Here is a 17,837-nt window from a genome sequence, read left to right on the forward strand (position 1 = left end):
GTGATTCGACACCTTTTATTAAGATATTGCCTCACTGTGAACTGATAGGGCTGAAATTAGTATTGAAAAAACGTTAGAACTTTTATTCTGTGAATTTCGTCACACAAAACTAACCGGCGGCGTCTAAGTTCCTCTGAAACAAAGTTGCCAAGCGGTTTTGATGTATTTTATTCTGATAAGTAGGCGTAGTACCCTTGAAAAAAAATCGTTTTCCCCTTAATCTGTTTTTGGGCAAAACATGGCGACCTACCCTATTTATTACATTGTACATTTGGCGTATGTGGGTTTGCTAGAACTATGTGAACAGTCTAAATCTGTATAAACTCAGTATATTTTTAAGCCATGCCCTGAACTACAAGTTATTTGTAAAAAAAAAAAAAAAAAAAAAAAAAAAAAAAAAAAAGTGGCATATTTATCGTTCAAATTTTATATCCGTATAGAATAAGTGAGTCTGTCAGAAATCTATGTGTCCATTTGGGAAAAAAAAAGTGCGAAATGTTTTATAATCTAAATAAAGTGATAAGAACTGTTAGAGCTACATATTTGTTAGCAATTCTTTATTGATTCTTGCGACTTTATTGTCATAAAGTATACAATCATCTAATTTTATACAGTATCAAAAAGCAAAAACACAATTACATTGTACATTAATAAAGAATGATATAATTATAGTTATAACACGGTATTTGATTTGATAAATTGGGTTGCCTACATCACAATCACTTGCGTCAAAAACGTATCGATCCACCCGAATTTACATTTAGATTTTGTACAATCTGCGGTCAATTCTTTGGGCAATCATCTTTTTTACACTAAATGAAAATTAAATTATAAGGTACGAATTTAATAGCTAACCAATTCATACGGTGGGTTGGGGCAGTTTAACGCTTTTTCATAAACCGCTTCGCAGTTTATAGAGCGTAAACAGCCCAAACCCAGTTGAAACCTTATAAATTGGGAAGCCATTAAATTAATTCCTTAAATAAAATCATTTAGGAAGACAATAGTAACTTAAATGTAGTTCATTTTGAACAATGAAATACCAGATCTACAATTCAGTAAATGTGCTCTTGTTAGCATGTCAAGCATTCGACCTTGTTAGGTGGATATTGTGATATTTAGCATATTAAGAACCCTCTCTACATTGCACACTAAAGAGTTCCGATTCAATGGTATTTTTCTGCAATTAGAGTGATCTGCCCTTAGATCTAAATTCCAATAAATAGAAATTCACAGTATATTACTCAATTTGTAATCAATACATATATTCTTAACATTTTAAAAGGCCAAGATAAATTAATTGAACATGTTATTTACATGTATTTTCTTCATGGAAGTAAACAACAGTGATTGCTGATCACTGATACTGTGTTGTGTTTGAACATTTTTCCTGGGGGTAAATGCCACGCACGATATATTTAACTTTAAATAGATAAGCTCAATATTTACACCTTTATTCAATGTAATTTTCTCGATGTCCAAAAAACATTTTGCACTGGTGTAGAGAGGGTCCTTAAATAAAAATTAAAAAAAGAATAACTTTGAAGGAATAATAATCACAGATGACAATAGTATTGCGAATAGTTAGTTCAAAATTTCGAGCAAAATAATCTGGAGAACGTTGTTCCAATTAAATCAAATGTGGGTAATATAATCCGATATCCTGCCGCTGAGGTTATACATTGTTACCAGGTATACAAAATTGATTTAAAAAAAACCTATTTTTCCTGTATTTTAAAAACTTTTTAAATGCATATGAAAATAATTTATCGCTAAATAATATTTCTGAACGTCTTAAATAGCTATTATTAAATTATGTTTCAAGTAAAACGGTACTGGTCACTGATCCATAAATGAGCCCCGCTCTCTGTACTTCTGAGTACTTTGATTTTTAATCTAGACAAGTCGTTAGAGTTAGCAAATTTTACGTTTTCAATTCAGAAATTGTGCCTATCCTCAAACAATTTTCCTGAATATTTCTTAATTGGACCATTCTTGTTGATGTTTTGAACGGGACGTGTATATTCTTCCCTACAACAAACAGCTGGTGCAACAGGTGTTGCAGTACCTGTGTCATAAGACTGTCAGACTGTGTGTCGAGATTAATATCAGTCTCAGATTATCATATCAAATCGTGTAATTTTTCATGCTTCAATTTCCCAGTGTATTGAGAAACGACGGTCTGAAGAAGCGAGGGTGCTATCCAAAGACATTACACTGTACAAAAATATAATTGATATGTAATGAGTTTCTTTGATATACTTTTTAAATTATGTTTATTTTCTCCAATATTCAGCACAAATTGTGGAATTTCAGAATCAAATCAATTTGAAAAAAAAAATCTTTTAAACAATTAAAGTTCATTGAGGAACTTTGAAGTTTACAATCCCCTTTTCCTTATCTAGCTCTGCAGAGTGTTAAAATACAACATTTAAACTCGTGAAGAATTTTAAAAAAAAAATTTCTCTTGAAAATGTTTCACACATTTCTACTATCTAATAAGCATGCTAATATTTACAGAAAAAAATATGGCTTTGGGACTTGGAATCTCCTTAACATCATGAATACATTTTAGTATAGTTCATAGGCCATATTTATTCTTTTCTGACACATATACTTGTACTAATCATTTTTCTTTTCATCATAAAATGATGAAAAATAAACGTTAAAAAATACACTGTAATTTTAAATGTTTGTGTACTTTGAACTTTTGATAGACAGGAATGTGAACTACCCTATCTTGAGTGACATGCTAACTACTGAAAAATTTCACCCATCTTATAAATGGCTTTTTCCATCCTCTTTAACTTCAATGACCTAGAAGTAAACGTTTTGTAAAGCGTTGACTTTATTTGATTTGTGCTGTTCTGTTGGACATGGTACCAGTTCTAAGTGCCTCTGTAACTTTTTGTTTAACTCTGTATTTCCGGCTGTTAACTTTAAAAACACGTTTAAACCTGTTTAAAGCTCCTAAAAACGGAAAGCGTTTCTTGTGGTATGCAAGTTTTCCTTCAAAGACGACTGCAATAATATTTTCAATTTTATTTTCAGAGAAGAGACTCCATGCGTGGTTCATACTCCGCAATTCATTCATGTCGTCACCATCGTTCGGCATTGACAATATTGCCAATACTGAACGGCTTTTCTTCATATACTCATACAGTTGGACTTCTCGAACATCACCGAACTCTTCATGAATTGGTGGAACAAAACAGTTATACCCTTTGTGTTCAAGATGCCGAAAGATGTCAAGAGCATATTTAATAATATCTGTTTTTGTATCGTTAAAAACAAAATAAACATCATAGCAATAATGTACGTTGTTACGTTTTGCGAAACGACTTCTTATCATGATAGCATCAAATCTGAAGACTTTGGCTATAAATAAAGCGATTAAAAATGTAGCTGGAATAAGAAACAATGCATAAAGAGTTTCGTTAAATTCATTTTCTGTACAACTGTCAAACGCTTCCTCAGCACGAAGAATGCCATGCGAATCTGTTTGACACAGTAGAGGATTTGAACTATTGACCTGTGACCCTAATCTCCAGGCCTTGATCCATTTTTCCTGACAGCTGCAGGGAACACTATTTTGCCCAAACCAGACCTTACTTGCATCGATATCTGCAAATCCTCGTGTGAGTTTTAAGAGATTATGGTCTGTAAGATGCATCTTTTCCAGGATTTTCAGCCTGGAAAGAACTTTGTCAGATATCTCTGTGACTTGATTCCCGGATAAGTCTACGACAGTGATGTTTTTGAGATAGTTGACGGGCTCTACTTCTTTAATCGCGTTGTTGCTGCAGTTCAGTTCTATGTTGTAAATAGTTTCAGGAAGATATGATGGAAGACTTGTGAGATTTTGATTCGAACAGTCCACAATCATCCGATATCGACTAGGTTGTTCTATACACGAACAGGAAGACGGACAAAATTTTTCTTTATGGCAAACGAACATGTCCAATAACGACGAGTCATTAAATACATTCAAAACATTGAAATTCTTCAGATGCTCCGGAGATGAACATGTATACAAGCCGTCGTGTGGTATGTAATAAAACGTTTTGAAGACCTCCATATCTCCTAACAGTAGAGCTCCTAAATTACAATCACAAGGAAGGTTAAGCTCATCAAACTTAAACAAGCCAATGAAATCATACTTATACATATTTCGAAGCGAACTTACACTAGATCCAAACAGTAACTGAACTGGATGTTGATTAATGGCACAATTATCACATACTACCTCTCCTCCGCCATATTGTACCCCTGTTTGTAAATGTATTTCTTCTTTTTTCACAAATGTTATATCACACCCTGCCAATGTTATGTTACAAAATGCCCTACGCTTAAAGTAGGCATTAGATACATCATAAGATAAGAAAGTATTGTTTGATAAATCTGTGACAAAAATCTCTGTACCATCGGTGTTGAAAGTGGTTGATTCGATAGTTTTTATGTTCGTATTAGTCAGAAGCAGAATACGCAGGTTAGGCATACCAGAAAATGTTTCATTGGATATGGCTGAAATTGAATTCTCACTTAAATCTAATAAGTCAAGAAAATTCATGCAATTAATTCCTTCAATACTTTGTATTCTATTTCCTTTCAGCTTAAGAGTAACCAGGGTGTTGCTATATTCACACAAGTTGACTGGTAACCAGCTCATTATACCATATTCATGAACCAGTCAATGGAATGAAGAGGACGAGTCATTTCCAGCAATGCGTGATCTTCCAAACGAATTCACGTACTCAACAAACAACGGAAGATAACTACGATTCGAGTCAAGTTGCCAGATCGGTTCTCCCTTACATGCACAGCAATGGTCATATTCCTGTTTATCTTGGAGGAAGCAAAAATCTGGACAGAGAACGTTTGGCTTTTCGGGTCCATATTCCGACTTCCAGCTATGAAAATACGGAACATTTGCTCCGGAAAAAGTGAAAAAAATCTGTAGAATGACTGCAACTACTAAATTTTTCATTGTATAAAATGATTTCAATTTAAGCTATGTGCCATTCTCTTCACACTTTTTATCTTATGTGCGCAATCGGTAAAAATGGCGACATAAAATGGCATCGGAAGTTTTATATCCAAAAGACTTCCGTCTACTTTTTCCTTCAATTGTAAATTAAAAAGTTTGTTCATATTCTAATTACTGTTATGTGACGTAAATCGGGACATTGTTTCAGTTTCTTTAGAATATATAGGTATGATTATTATCTTAATTGTTATTGGCTATGGAACATTTTTTAATTGTGATTCGTCACTGTATTTATCAACACTCAACGATTGTTTCGACAGAATACATTATAATGAATTCCTTTCAATGGAAACCAATACATGAGCTGTTTCAAAATTCTTTACAAAGGCTTATCTTTCTGTCAGTAATTACACGACAAGGCAATTTCCGTATAAAAGAAAAAAAGCTTCTGAACAGAAAACAAAAAATCACTTGAATATCTTCCTATGGAATTCGATACATGTGATTTACAGAGGTGGAATTTCCCTTTACTTTTCTCTTCTTGTCCGATCTATTTCAACTACATTTATTTATGAATAGAAATTCTGCATGTTTTTTTTTTAAGTGAGAGCTTCATATTTTTTTTATTCATTTAGTTAAATTTATGTATATGTATTATGTAATTTGGATATCTACAACGTTTAATTTATTTTAAACTTTATTTTAATACTGTACAAAAAGTTAAAAGAAAATTATTTTTTCATCTTTATCTGTCTATTACTTGTACCTGACAGTAATTTATTTATAAATTGTTGTAATATTAATTAATTATTTTTTTTTAACATATCTGAATGAGCTTTATAAATAATAATAAAATTGGAGTGGGATCCAGGATACACGATACGAATGCCATTTTCGTTTATTTTTTTTTTTATTTCTATTTTTAAACTCAAACAGGGAGGTTATAGCGATTTTTACCCGTGTCTGTCTGTTTGTTTTACCTTTTAAGTGAATTGTGATGAGATTTTAATGAGCTTTAGTCGAGAAAAGAGAAAAAATAAATATACCGAGTCAGATCTGGATAACGCATTGAATGCTGAAAATTTTCGGTTTTATTTAAAAATCCAATACATTTCCGAAATATATCTCAAAAACTTATAAACGGTGTGCAATGAAACTTTAAAGAAATGAAAAATAGTTTCATTTTGTAGAAGCATACGGCGAAAATGCAAGTGGTACTTACTACTCATTGAACCAAACAAAAACAAAATTGTAATTTTCAATTCAAAATATTTCAATTAGTCAATCAACATTCATACATCACATAATATTGAACAATAAATTAACGATAAAAAAATCAACCCTTTACACAATTAATAAATTTTAAAAAACGATGAAATATGAATGACATGCAAGATATCCAATGAGTGTTGTTAGATGAGATGTCTTTTTACTGACGTCACGTGACGTCTTCGCCTTTCCCTCTGTCATATGCAATATCTTGCCCACCATTTGCTTTTGGGTAGCTCTTAGTAAGTGGGATGCTTTGGAGTCCATTTTCTGCCACACTAGAGTCAGACTTATGGAAAGCCCGTCCACATTTCCATTCAAATCGAAACTCCTTACAAATTTCCGACCGCCATGGAGACTGTAAAAGATCTTTACCTTAATTCATTATACTCTGTTTAAGAACAATTCAGTAGGATATTAGTGCATTTATGTTAAAAAAAATTATTTGGAATAATTAAATTTGAAATATTATTACTTAATTTTTGATAATGTGCTTATATATATGCCTCAGAAAACAGTGATTTAAAATTACATTGTATTTCCTGGCATTTTGCCGTGCTATCCACAGGAATTCTCCAAGGGCTACAATCAGTCCACAAAACGTTCCTATAATCAGCACGAGGAATATCCCACCAACGTTCTCCATGGTAAGTGGATTTGTCGTTTTCGTCGTCCCCCCTGAGCAATCTACAGCTTTCTTCTGTTTCCACCACTTGTCATACATACTTTGAATTTTCTGCTCTTCTTGGAGTTTTATTATCTCCCTTGATACTCTGTCTGTTAATTCTGAACCTGGAAATGGGATTTAAAAATCTATAAATTGCATGCACTGACTCTCTCGGTAATACTTTTTACATAAAACGATGAAATTATCTTTCACGTAACAATTATTTTTCCAAGGAATCGCCCATAGGACAACAATTAAGAGCTAAAATAAAAATTTTGTACGACACCCTTTGGAAGGCCGATCCCGTATCCTTTGGAATCCAGCCAGTTCCCGACCTGCATCAAATCACAGTTACGTTCCACACGGTATTCGATGGAGGATGATTCTGATAAGTAGGCGTAGTCCCCTTGTAGGACTCGTCTCTCCCCCTCCTCTATTTTGGCCCACACTGGGGGATCTGCACTCTCCATAACGTTATACATTTGGACGTATGTAGGATTGCTAGAAGTCTGTGAAAAGTACAAATTTATAAGATTTTCTTTCAATTTCATCAATATTTTTGGGGTTTTTAATGAGCAGTGACATGCTTCATACTCGTGTCACATCAAACTGTCAAACAAGAGTGTTACATTTGCACGTCTGAAGCATTGAAAGCAAAGGAAGAATCCTCGTCTTTTCTGCTTTATAAATCTTTAAGCTAATATTATTTCACATCTATTCACTATACGTTTTGTAATCTGACCGACCTTGAAGAACTCTAACGTACTTCCTCCTTCGGTGGTTCCGTATTTGATCTTAGACTGTCTGGCAAGATCTTCGGCACTCTCGATTGGTGAGACTACATTCTCCACTGTCAGAAAGGCAGCTAGATTGGCAGTGTAGGACGAGATCAGGATCAGTGTAAAGAACCACCAACATGCTGCCAATGTCCGGGTAGAAATCGCCACAGGGGCCAACTCACAACCTAAAAATCAAAATTAGAAAACCAATCGAACAGGATCATTTCAAATAAATTCCGTTTAAGAATAAAAGATCGCATTTTTCTAATATAATGTATGCTGGTAATACCTACCCTGTTGCATAAGCGCCGCTATCACGTACCACAGGGAACTAAGGGGAGTGAACTGGTTTTCCACTTCCTCTGTTGTTGGATCACATGGGTGCGGATTAATCCATTCATAGGGCGTGAATCGAGCCGTAATAAGAAGCACCAAACTAACCCCGAGAAACACCGATATAATCCCTGCCCACACTGTGTTGTCAAGGGGAGCTAAGAAGGACATGAGTTCCGGAGGGTCGGGTTTTGGCTTCCGGAACAGAACTGTGATCCCCAAATTCATAAACGGTTTAGTAAAGTCTATGTATCTCGCTCTTGTGTGTGTTATTGTAAATCCAGTGATTGCCATATCCACTTTCTAACGTCATAAAACATTCAAATAATCAAATTTAATATCTATACATTTATAAATCATATATTGTTTCATTTAATGTATCAAATTGAGCAGAAGGAAAGAATGTAAGTGGTGAAATTCTGCCTTTTAATATATGCCTCATACTAGCACCTTTCACACTCCCTATGTACTGTTTGAAAGTCCTAACGCTGCTTACTTACGTTCTCAACTAACATCTTGACCATTCCCCAGCACTTGATTGTACCATTAGCCAGCTCTTCACAGTTCCCGTATTCCCCGTCCGGGGGTTGAACGACCTCGTACTTAAAATTCAGTCGTTCCGCCAGGGCGTCCATTATGTCGATACAAAATCCCTCATATTCACCGTCTTTTAAAATGACATAGGGCTTTACCTGGAAAATCATCATATCCAGTTATAAAGATTACATCTAGACGGCACGAAATGCGGAGCTTGATTTGCTTTACAGTAAACCAGCTAATTAGTAAAACTATTACTACAGAAGCACATTTATAACAGAAAAAAATCTTTCAAGCTTATATGAGGTCATACAGCTTTGGTAACTTTGGTTACCTCTACAAAAAAAAGATACATGGAGGTTATACTTTACACTCCTGACTATTTGTCCACACGACATCTCAAAATATGATCAACAAATTTCAATAAAGTTTGAAAAAGGTTAGTAAAGGAGAAGGGGGAGAGTCAAAGACGAACCACCTAGATTTGCTTGGGAAATCCAGTAAGAAATGATTGCAGGGGCATAAATTAATGAGAAAAATCTAGTTCGTAATATCAGATTTTCATAATTAAAGGTTTATATTCTCTAAATGACTTGTAGTTATCGTTTGTTTACAATATGTGATATGTTTGAGCGCATTATCTGAAAAGAATTGCCATTTTTTACTACTAACAACCACCACTGTCACTTTATAGTACTCACTGCCACCACCATCACTTTATAGTCCTCACTGCCACCACTGTCACTTTATAGTACTCACTGCCACCACCATCACTTTACAGTCCTCACTGCCACCACTGTCACTTTATAGTACTCACCACCACCACTGCCATTTTCTACTACTCACTACTATAAATGCCACTTTAATTTACTCATGACCACTGCCACTGTATACTACTCACACCACCACTGCCACTTGATACTACTCACCACCACCATCACTTTATACTACTCACCACCACCATCCCTTTATACTACTCACCACCACCATCACTCTATACTACTCACCACCACAACTGCCACTTTATACTACTCACCACCACAACTGCCACTTTATACTACTCACCACCACCATCACTCTATATTACTCACCACCACAATTGCCACTTTATACTACTCACCACCACAACTGCCACTTTATACTACTCTCCACCACCATCACTTTATACTACTCACCACCACAACTGCCACTTTATAGGTCTTGACGCCTCGTATTCGGGTTTCGTTCCTGTGTATCAGCTTCATATTAACGGATTGTACAGGATCCCAGGACCCGATCTAAAATCAGTTTTAAAACCAAAAAGCCATTTATGTTGCATATATCAGAAATACAAGTTTTCAAAAAATTCAAGAACTTTTGAAATATGCAAAAAAAATCGTGTCACTTTTTTTAATAAAAAAAAATCTATTGCGGGGGAATGAAAAAATATTTCAAGTCTGTATATTTGTACCAAATTCATTCTCAAATCTACTGTTTCTAGTTTCGATCTGTAATTTTTTTAATTAACTTATTTGCAATCAACTCAAAATTTTACAAGTCATGAAATAGAACAACACTGCAAATGGGCGAAAGATCGTCATTGTATACAAGAAAAATGAACAAATAAAAAAATAAGAAAAATAAAAGCTTCTCTCAACTATACTTATCAAACTGTTACATATGAAGAGTTATCCTGTAAAATTATTTATAACGTGAGAAGTCTTACACGTTTAAGTTGACTCCTGGTGAGTTGATATACATTCAGCATAAACATGTTTCTTTCTCCAAACCGACCAAATTGTACCATTCCAGTTAGACCGTCAAATAGTGTGATCTGAAAAAGAGATTTTGTTCGAAACTTTGAAAATTAGGGTCTTGAAAAATAAACAATAGTGAGAGAAAAGTACCAAGAGACACTTGGACCTAGAGGTTTATATCTAAGTTTCCTAAGTTATCTTTAAGGACCTGAAAATTACGTGCATGTACCCAATATATTCATATATAAGCATCTCACTTGCTCTTTTTAACGGTGCTATTAGGGTAAAATTGATCAACATTCTCAAAACTTTAAGGACTAAAGAAGAAGTGAATTTTTTTATTTCTTTTCAATCTATCGTGTTTAACCAGGCCTACCGATCTGATATAATCATAGAAGTCTCGTCCATCTTCCCATGGCGTCGCCCTGTCACAACGCACGCTCTGACTGAAATTCAAATGTTTTTTGCTGGATAGAGTCACGTTCAGGGCCTCTCTCAATAACAGCACACTGTCGTATATAAAAGCTAGCTCTGTCTGAAAAACCAAATTAGAAATAAACAGTACTTCCAACAGATATACAAGTACATTGTCGTATGTTAGAGCCAAGTCTCTCTTAAAATACATTTATAATTTACACTGTATATACATCGTTGTATATATAATTTATCTATGAAAAAAGGCAAATTAGAATTCAATAGCGCTGTTTTTTTTTTTTGTTTTTTTTTGTTTTTTGTTTTTTTTTTTGTTTTTTTTTTGCCTTTCTCGACTTCGAAAATATATGGATAAAAATTGAATTCCAGTTCAGAGCCTACTTAAATAGGCACACACTGTCCAATTAAAAAAAAACTCACTGAGATCTGTTGAGGTCCATTATAAAAAGGAGAGTAGGGATCCTTATTACCCGGAAATGACGTCAATAATTTAGACTTGACTTCCGCAAGAACTGGACTATTTACGTTGATAAGACTAACCCCGGTAATGTTGGCTCCTGAATACTTAAATGGTGACAAGTCCACCATATGGAGGTCCTACAGTGAAAATGTACAGTATTCATGTTTCAACATGTTTTCCACCCATTTCATCTTTATTTATGTGTTGCTTTTAGGATATTGAAATATACTTACTAAATTTGTAATGAAGTAGTGAAAATTCTCTGTCAGTGCGTTACACTGCAATGCCTGCAAACAGAGTAAATATGCTGAAAACAGACACTTGAATAAATAACACTTAATCTAGATCCTGAATTATTCTCTGTGGTTCAAATTCCTACAATATGAGCTACACCTCTGGTGTTTGCGCTCGCCATTTTTATGATCTTCAATGTGTGATATAGGTACAATACAATAGATCTTACCCTATATAATATAGACCTGTACGATACTGTAGATCTTACCCTATGAAATATGGATATAATACTAGGGATTTTTCCTGGTGTGATACTGAATATCTAACCCTGTGTAACGATATTGGAGATGGTACCCTGTGTTATATAGGTACTGGAGATATCACCCTGTATATTATAGGTACGATACTGGAGATGTTACCCTGTATAATATAGGTACGATACTGGGGATGTTACCCTGTATAATATAGGTAAGATACTGGGGATGTTACCCTGTATAATATAGGTACGATACTGGAGGTGTTACCCTGTATAATATAGGTAAGATACTGGGGATGTTACCCTGTATAATATAGGTACGATACTGGAGGTGTTACCCTGTATAATATAGGTAAGATACTGGAGATGTTACCCTGTATAATATAGGTAAGATACTGGGGATGTTACCCTGTATAATATAGGTACGATACTGGAGGTGTTACCCTGTATAATATAGGTAAGATACTGGGGATGTTACCCTGTATAATATAGGTACGATACTGGAGGTGTTACCCTGTATAATATAGGTAAGATACTGGAGATGTTACCCTGTATAATATAGGTAAGATACTGGGGATGTTACCCTGTATAATATAGGTACGATACTGGAGGTGTTACCCTGTATAATATAGGTAAGATACTGGGGATGTTACCCTGTATAATATAGGTACGATACTGGAGGTGTTACCCTGTATAATATAGGTAAGATACTGGGGATGTTACCCTGTATAATATAGGTACGATACTGGAGGTGTTACCCTGTATAATATAGGTACGATACTGGAGGTGTTACCCTGTATAATATAGGTACGATACTGGAGGTGTTACCCTGTATAATATAGGTACGATACTGGAGGTGTTACCCTGTATAATATAGGTACGATACTGGAGGTGTTACCCTGTATAATATAGGTAAGATACTGGGGATGTTACCCTGTATAATATAGGTACGATACTGGAGGTGTTACCCTGTATATTATAGGTACGATACTGGAGGTGTTACCCTGTATAATATAGGTAAGATACTGGAGGTGTTACCCTGTATAATATAGGTACGATACTGGAGGTGTTACCCTGTATAATATAGGTAAGATACTGGAGATGTTACCCTGTGTAATATAGGTACGATACAGTAGATCTTAATTACCCTATGTTATATAGGTACGATAGTCGGATAATAGAGATGTTGCCCTGTGTAATAGGTACAATACTGGAAATGTTACCCTGAGTAATATATGTACGGAAGTCGGATACTGGAGATGTTACCCTGAGTAATTTAGGTACGATACTGGAGATGTTACCCTGAGTAATATAGGTACAATACTGGAGATGTTACCCTGTGTAATATAGGTACAATACTGGAGATGTTACCCTGTATTCTATAGGTACTGAAGATGTTACTCTGTATAATTTAGGTACAATACTGGAGAAGTTACCCTGTATAATCTATTAGGTATAAAACTGGAGATGTTACCCTGTATTCTACAGGTACTGAAGATGATATTGGAGATCTTACGCTGTTTAATATAGGTATGATATTGGAGATCTTACGCTGTGTAATATAGGTATGATATTGGAGATCTTACCCCGTGGAATATAGGTATGATATTGGAGATCTTACCCTGTGTAATAGAGGTATGATATTGGAGATCTTACTCAGTGTAATATAGGTATGATATTGGAGATCTTACCCTGTGTAATATAGGTATGATATTGGAGATCTTACCCTGTGTAATATAGGTATGATATTGGAGATGATCTTACTCCGTGTAATATAGGTATGATATTGGAGATCTTACCCTGTGTAATATAGGTATGACATTGGAGATCTTACCCTATGTAATATAGATACAATGCTGGAGGTTTTGCAGTCGAGGACAACTCTATACTCTTCTTTGTCCTTCATTTCTGTAAACATGCTGTACAAACTTTCTGGATTATCCTCTAACTTCCGGAGATACACTTCTGTTGTTGGTTCTAACTTCATTATTTCTTGTGCTCGGATTAATCCTGTAATATTTTATCCTTAGATTTCATTATCACTTTTATACTCTCTGGCATTTGAGGGTTATCTTTTATGGCAAAGATGTTTATACTTGTTTTGGTTGCACATTGATGAAAGCAATTTACTTCTAAAGCTAATGATAGTCTTAAGTTTTATATTCATTCTTCTTAATAATCTGATCTTAATATATTAGTGTTAAAAAGAAGCATGCTTTAATTTTATTCTAGACGTGCAACAATTTTACTAATAAAATATTAGACTAAAAACTATTGTCAGAAAACGAGCTGGCTGCCGATTGCTGTCGTGGTCGCAACACTGTGACATTTCAGTCAGTTTTTAACCCGCTTCTGAAGTATGAAGTTGATATATAATTATGTGTTGTCTGTCTTGGTACGCTCTTTGTCCAAAGTAAGCCCTCTTCAAGTATATTTAACATTTATTTTAACCAAAATTGTTCGAAATTTTGAAAACTGTTTGGTGAAAATTGATAAGGTGGTAAAGGTACCCCTTTCCAATCTGAAAGTTGCTAGTTATGCCCCCGTATCGAAGATTCAGGGGTATATAGTTTTTGTCCTGTCCGTCCGTCTGTCTGTCTGTCTGTTTGTCCGCAAAAACTTTACACTTGCCCATAACTTTTGATTGGTTGGAGCTATGGCTTTCATATTTCACATGTGTATTCCTTGTGACAAGACCTTTCTTTGGGTACCACCATGTTTGACCTTTTGACCTTGACCTTGGAGTTTTACCCAGTTTTGCAAAATTTTACCAAACTTTAACATTGGCCATAACTTTTGAAAAATTGATACTAGGGCTTTCATACTTCACATGTTTAATCCTTGTGACAAGACCTTCCTTTGGATACCAACAACTTTGACCCTTTGACCTTGGAGTTTGACCTACTTCTAGAAAACTTTAACCTTGGCCATAACTTTTGAACGGTTGGTGGTAGGGCTTTCATCTTGGACCTTGGAGTTTGACCTGTCATTTGGAAAACTTTGACCTTGGTCATAACTTTTGAACGATTGGTGCTTCAGCTTTCATATTTCACCTGTGTATTTCTTGGGAATAGGCCTTTCCTTGGGCACCATGGATTTTGACCATCTGACCTTGATGTTTGACATACTTTTCAATTTTTTTTTCAACCTTTTCCATATCTATTCAATGGTTGCTGCTAGGGCTTTCATATTTCACAGGTTTATTCCTCGAGACAAGACCTTACTTTGGGTACCAACATATTTGATTTGCATTTGAGAAAGTCTAACCTTTGCTATAAATTGCCATACGGGGGCATCAGTGTTTCAAAAACACATCTTGTTTCCTTTAAAGATAGTGATCTTTCCTACCTGGGTTTACTGTAGGTTGATAATGAAAGGATAAATAGTTGCTTACATTCATTTGCATTATTAACGCAACGAACACTTTCTGGAATGAATCCATCTATCAATCAAATAATCAATCAATTAATAAATTCTCACCGTTGTCGTCCTCATAGAGTAATGTAAGATTTTTCCAGTGGAATTCCCGGACGATATACCGGTACCCCTGACTAAGGTTGGCGTAACTGGGGTACAAATTGACATAGGAGGGGATTTTATCTCTGGAGAAGGAATTCGTAATCAAGTCCCGGGGGTCCCAGTGGGCCTGTATTACTGGTATCTGGAGACTACGCCCTATTGACTGAACGTGATTGGCTGAAGCCCTACTGAATGGACCAAAGATTACTCGACTACCGTTCTGTATAGATTCACATACTGAAAACAAAGTAAAAATTTTGTTTTTAAAACTTTGAAAAGCTTTGTTCAAACAAATTGGTAGAGTCGTATGATAAATAAACCTTAATGTGTAAAACAACTGTGTTTATATCTGATTATAATGAAGCAAAAAGAAAATCACAAATTGTTAATGTTATTTCATTCTGTGTACATGTATTTAACCTTGCCTTCCCGACTCAAATGGATCATCGCCAACCACTGATTGAGACAGGAAGTTCGCCGTGGGCACCCCCGGGTTCTTTAAGCTGTCCATATTTAGTTCCTTCATCGCCCATTTGAACATATTAATGGCACCGATACTGTAGTCTCCGAAGAACCCATCTGACAGAAAGAAAACAACACATACATGTGAGACAATGGAATGCAAATGAAACATATTTAGAGGATTTTTTCTCCAAAGCACAATCATGAAGGGAGGAGGGAATGGGATAACCATCAATCCCGGTATAATGTACATTTGTATGAGAACTCAGAGCACCAAGAGTCTCTACACAATTTACAATGTCTTATACAATGGTTTCCCTATATTTAATTTTGACAATGTGTAATTTTGTTTTGTTGCATTGTTGGGTAAAAGCATAGACAGATGTTGAATCCACCCACCCCATCCCTTTACATTCACCCCCAGGTGGAATAGGATCCAATCCTGATCTTGGTGCTGTATTTAAAATGTTTGTCTTTTCTTGCATGTTAATGTATAATGCGTGTCCCCGTATGCAGGGGAAAGCTTCCCGCAGGCCCGGCAAATTATGAAACAGCAGACCGAAGGGTTTTACAATGTAGTCTTTATGTTTTATGAAGTGAAAAATAATGTAATATTGGTGTTTAGGTTAAAAATTTTTATTTTATATTTTTTGTAGCATATAAATAAAATCTAAAAGAAAAACCTAAGAACAGTTGAATTTATTATAATTTGTTTATTTGACAAATTTGAATTCTGGTTGTTAATTAAGCATAAAAATAATCATATCATGACGCCGGAAATCCCATGTATGGGAGGTGAGTGTACAAAATAAATTGATGAACATGGGAAGTTGTTGGCGCAATATGATATGTTTTCATTAATTCGTTTGTCATTAACTATTTCAAAATGATATGTCTTTTTATTTGATAAATGCTTGGGGATTTATCTCTGGGTGAGACACTATGTTTGCATTTCACTAAGAATCATGTATAAATGATCTATAAATGAGGAGTTTCATCATATAGGTAGTAAACAGTTTTTTTATAATGCATTTATCATATGCAGCAAATAATTTCAATGTTTGTATATTTTCCATAAATTTTCATTTCTTTCCAAATGACATTTATCACATCCCTTTTATACACTGTGACACTGTCCTTATACAATAATGCCGAACAGATGATACTTTAAGAACGTCATCCATCTTTATTTTGGAACTATTTTGTTTTATTGTTTGTATATAAATGATAAAATAATGCACGTTTTTAAACAGCTGAAAAATCGATTTCCAATTTTCACCAGCTGATTCCTGATGGATAACACACATAATATAAAAGATAGCTGCAGCAGGGTTTTCGTGCTGAGGGTTAAACAACACATGTTGCTGGTGCCTATTGACTGTAAGACGAAACACGTGCATTACCCATATACATAAGTCATTAGTGGATCTCCAGTAGAGAAAGAGCACATATCATGTGCGCCATACAGAAATCATAGTTATTGTATCAATGTAAGCAGGTATTGTAGCTACAAAAATAATGTGTATATTTTATATCAGTACGACTCCTTCCTTGGGATACAGAAAGATGGACAGATATATTTTGATTCCCAGTTTACATAGAGAAGAAAAAGAAATGTCTTTGTAATTCTTAAAACTAATGATTTAAACCACCTAGATGACTTTAGTTCCTGATTATGTAGGAATTAACTCTCGCTGATAAAGCATTTTAAAGCGGATTATTAGGTTTATCTATTTATTTTAAAGTATTGCAAAGGCACGCATTTTATCTGAAGCGTTCGAATGAACTATGAAAATAATATCCAGTGTTTAAGAGTGAGGGGCATATAAGGTTTTAATCAATTAAATTCAATGATTATACCTACCCACTCTGAATTGCTGTATAGTGTTAATCCCGGTGACTACTGTGGACAAAGAAATAAAAATCAGCAACACAATTCTGTACATCCTGGTGTTTATCGTCATAAACAAGACAGAGAATACAAGCGTGTTACAGGCATACTTCACATAAACATCACTCATTTATCATAATATCAAACATCTCAAAAACATTCATCAGTCTGGTAAATCACTATCAACCCCGATCTTTAAATAATCGGATTAGAAATAAGAATTAAAAACAAGATATCACACGCAGTTAGATCCCCGTTCTTTAAAGACTGTGTTT

At 34.8% G+C, this 17,837-nt stretch overlaps 2 protein-coding genes across 2 annotated transcripts; both read right to left on the reverse strand.

Annotated features, from left to right (window-relative positions):
* Positions 1-591: 591 nt before the first annotated feature.
* On the reverse strand, positions 592-5,596 carry LOC133186118 (uncharacterized). The gene has a single exon (XM_061321391.1). It carries the CDS (start codon positions 4,667-4,669, stop codon positions 2,849-2,851), a length of 1,821 nt encoding a protein of 606 aa, XP_061177375.1. The 5' UTR covers positions 4,670-5,596; the 3' UTR covers positions 592-2,848.
* A 646-nt stretch (positions 5,597-6,242) lies between these two features.
* Positions 6,243-17,837, reverse strand: LOC133185531 (glutamate receptor ionotropic, kainate 2-like). Its single transcript, XM_061320826.1, has 15 exons — positions 17,536-17,837; positions 15,630-15,788; positions 15,171-15,446; positions 13,525-13,700; positions 11,434-11,487; positions 11,161-11,337; positions 10,685-10,843; positions 10,278-10,385; positions 9,748-9,849; positions 8,536-8,727; positions 7,996-8,338; positions 7,670-7,887; positions 7,210-7,432; positions 6,789-7,048; positions 6,243-6,614 (listed from the first exon to the last, which is right to left on the reverse strand). Exons 1-15 carry the CDS (start codon positions 17,690-17,692, stop codon positions 6,426-6,428), a joined length of 2,793 nt encoding a protein of 930 aa, XP_061176810.1. The 5' UTR covers positions 17,693-17,837; the 3' UTR covers positions 6,243-6,425.

Source organism: Saccostrea echinata, unplaced genomic scaffold (assembly GCF_033153115.1).
Source record: "Saccostrea echinata isolate AGI-Se365-2 ecotype Australia unplaced genomic scaffold, CSIRO_AGI_Sech_v1 ptg000012l, whole genome shotgun sequence".
Lineage (NCBI taxonomy): Eukaryota > Metazoa > Mollusca > Bivalvia > Ostreida > Ostreidae > Saccostrea > Saccostrea echinata.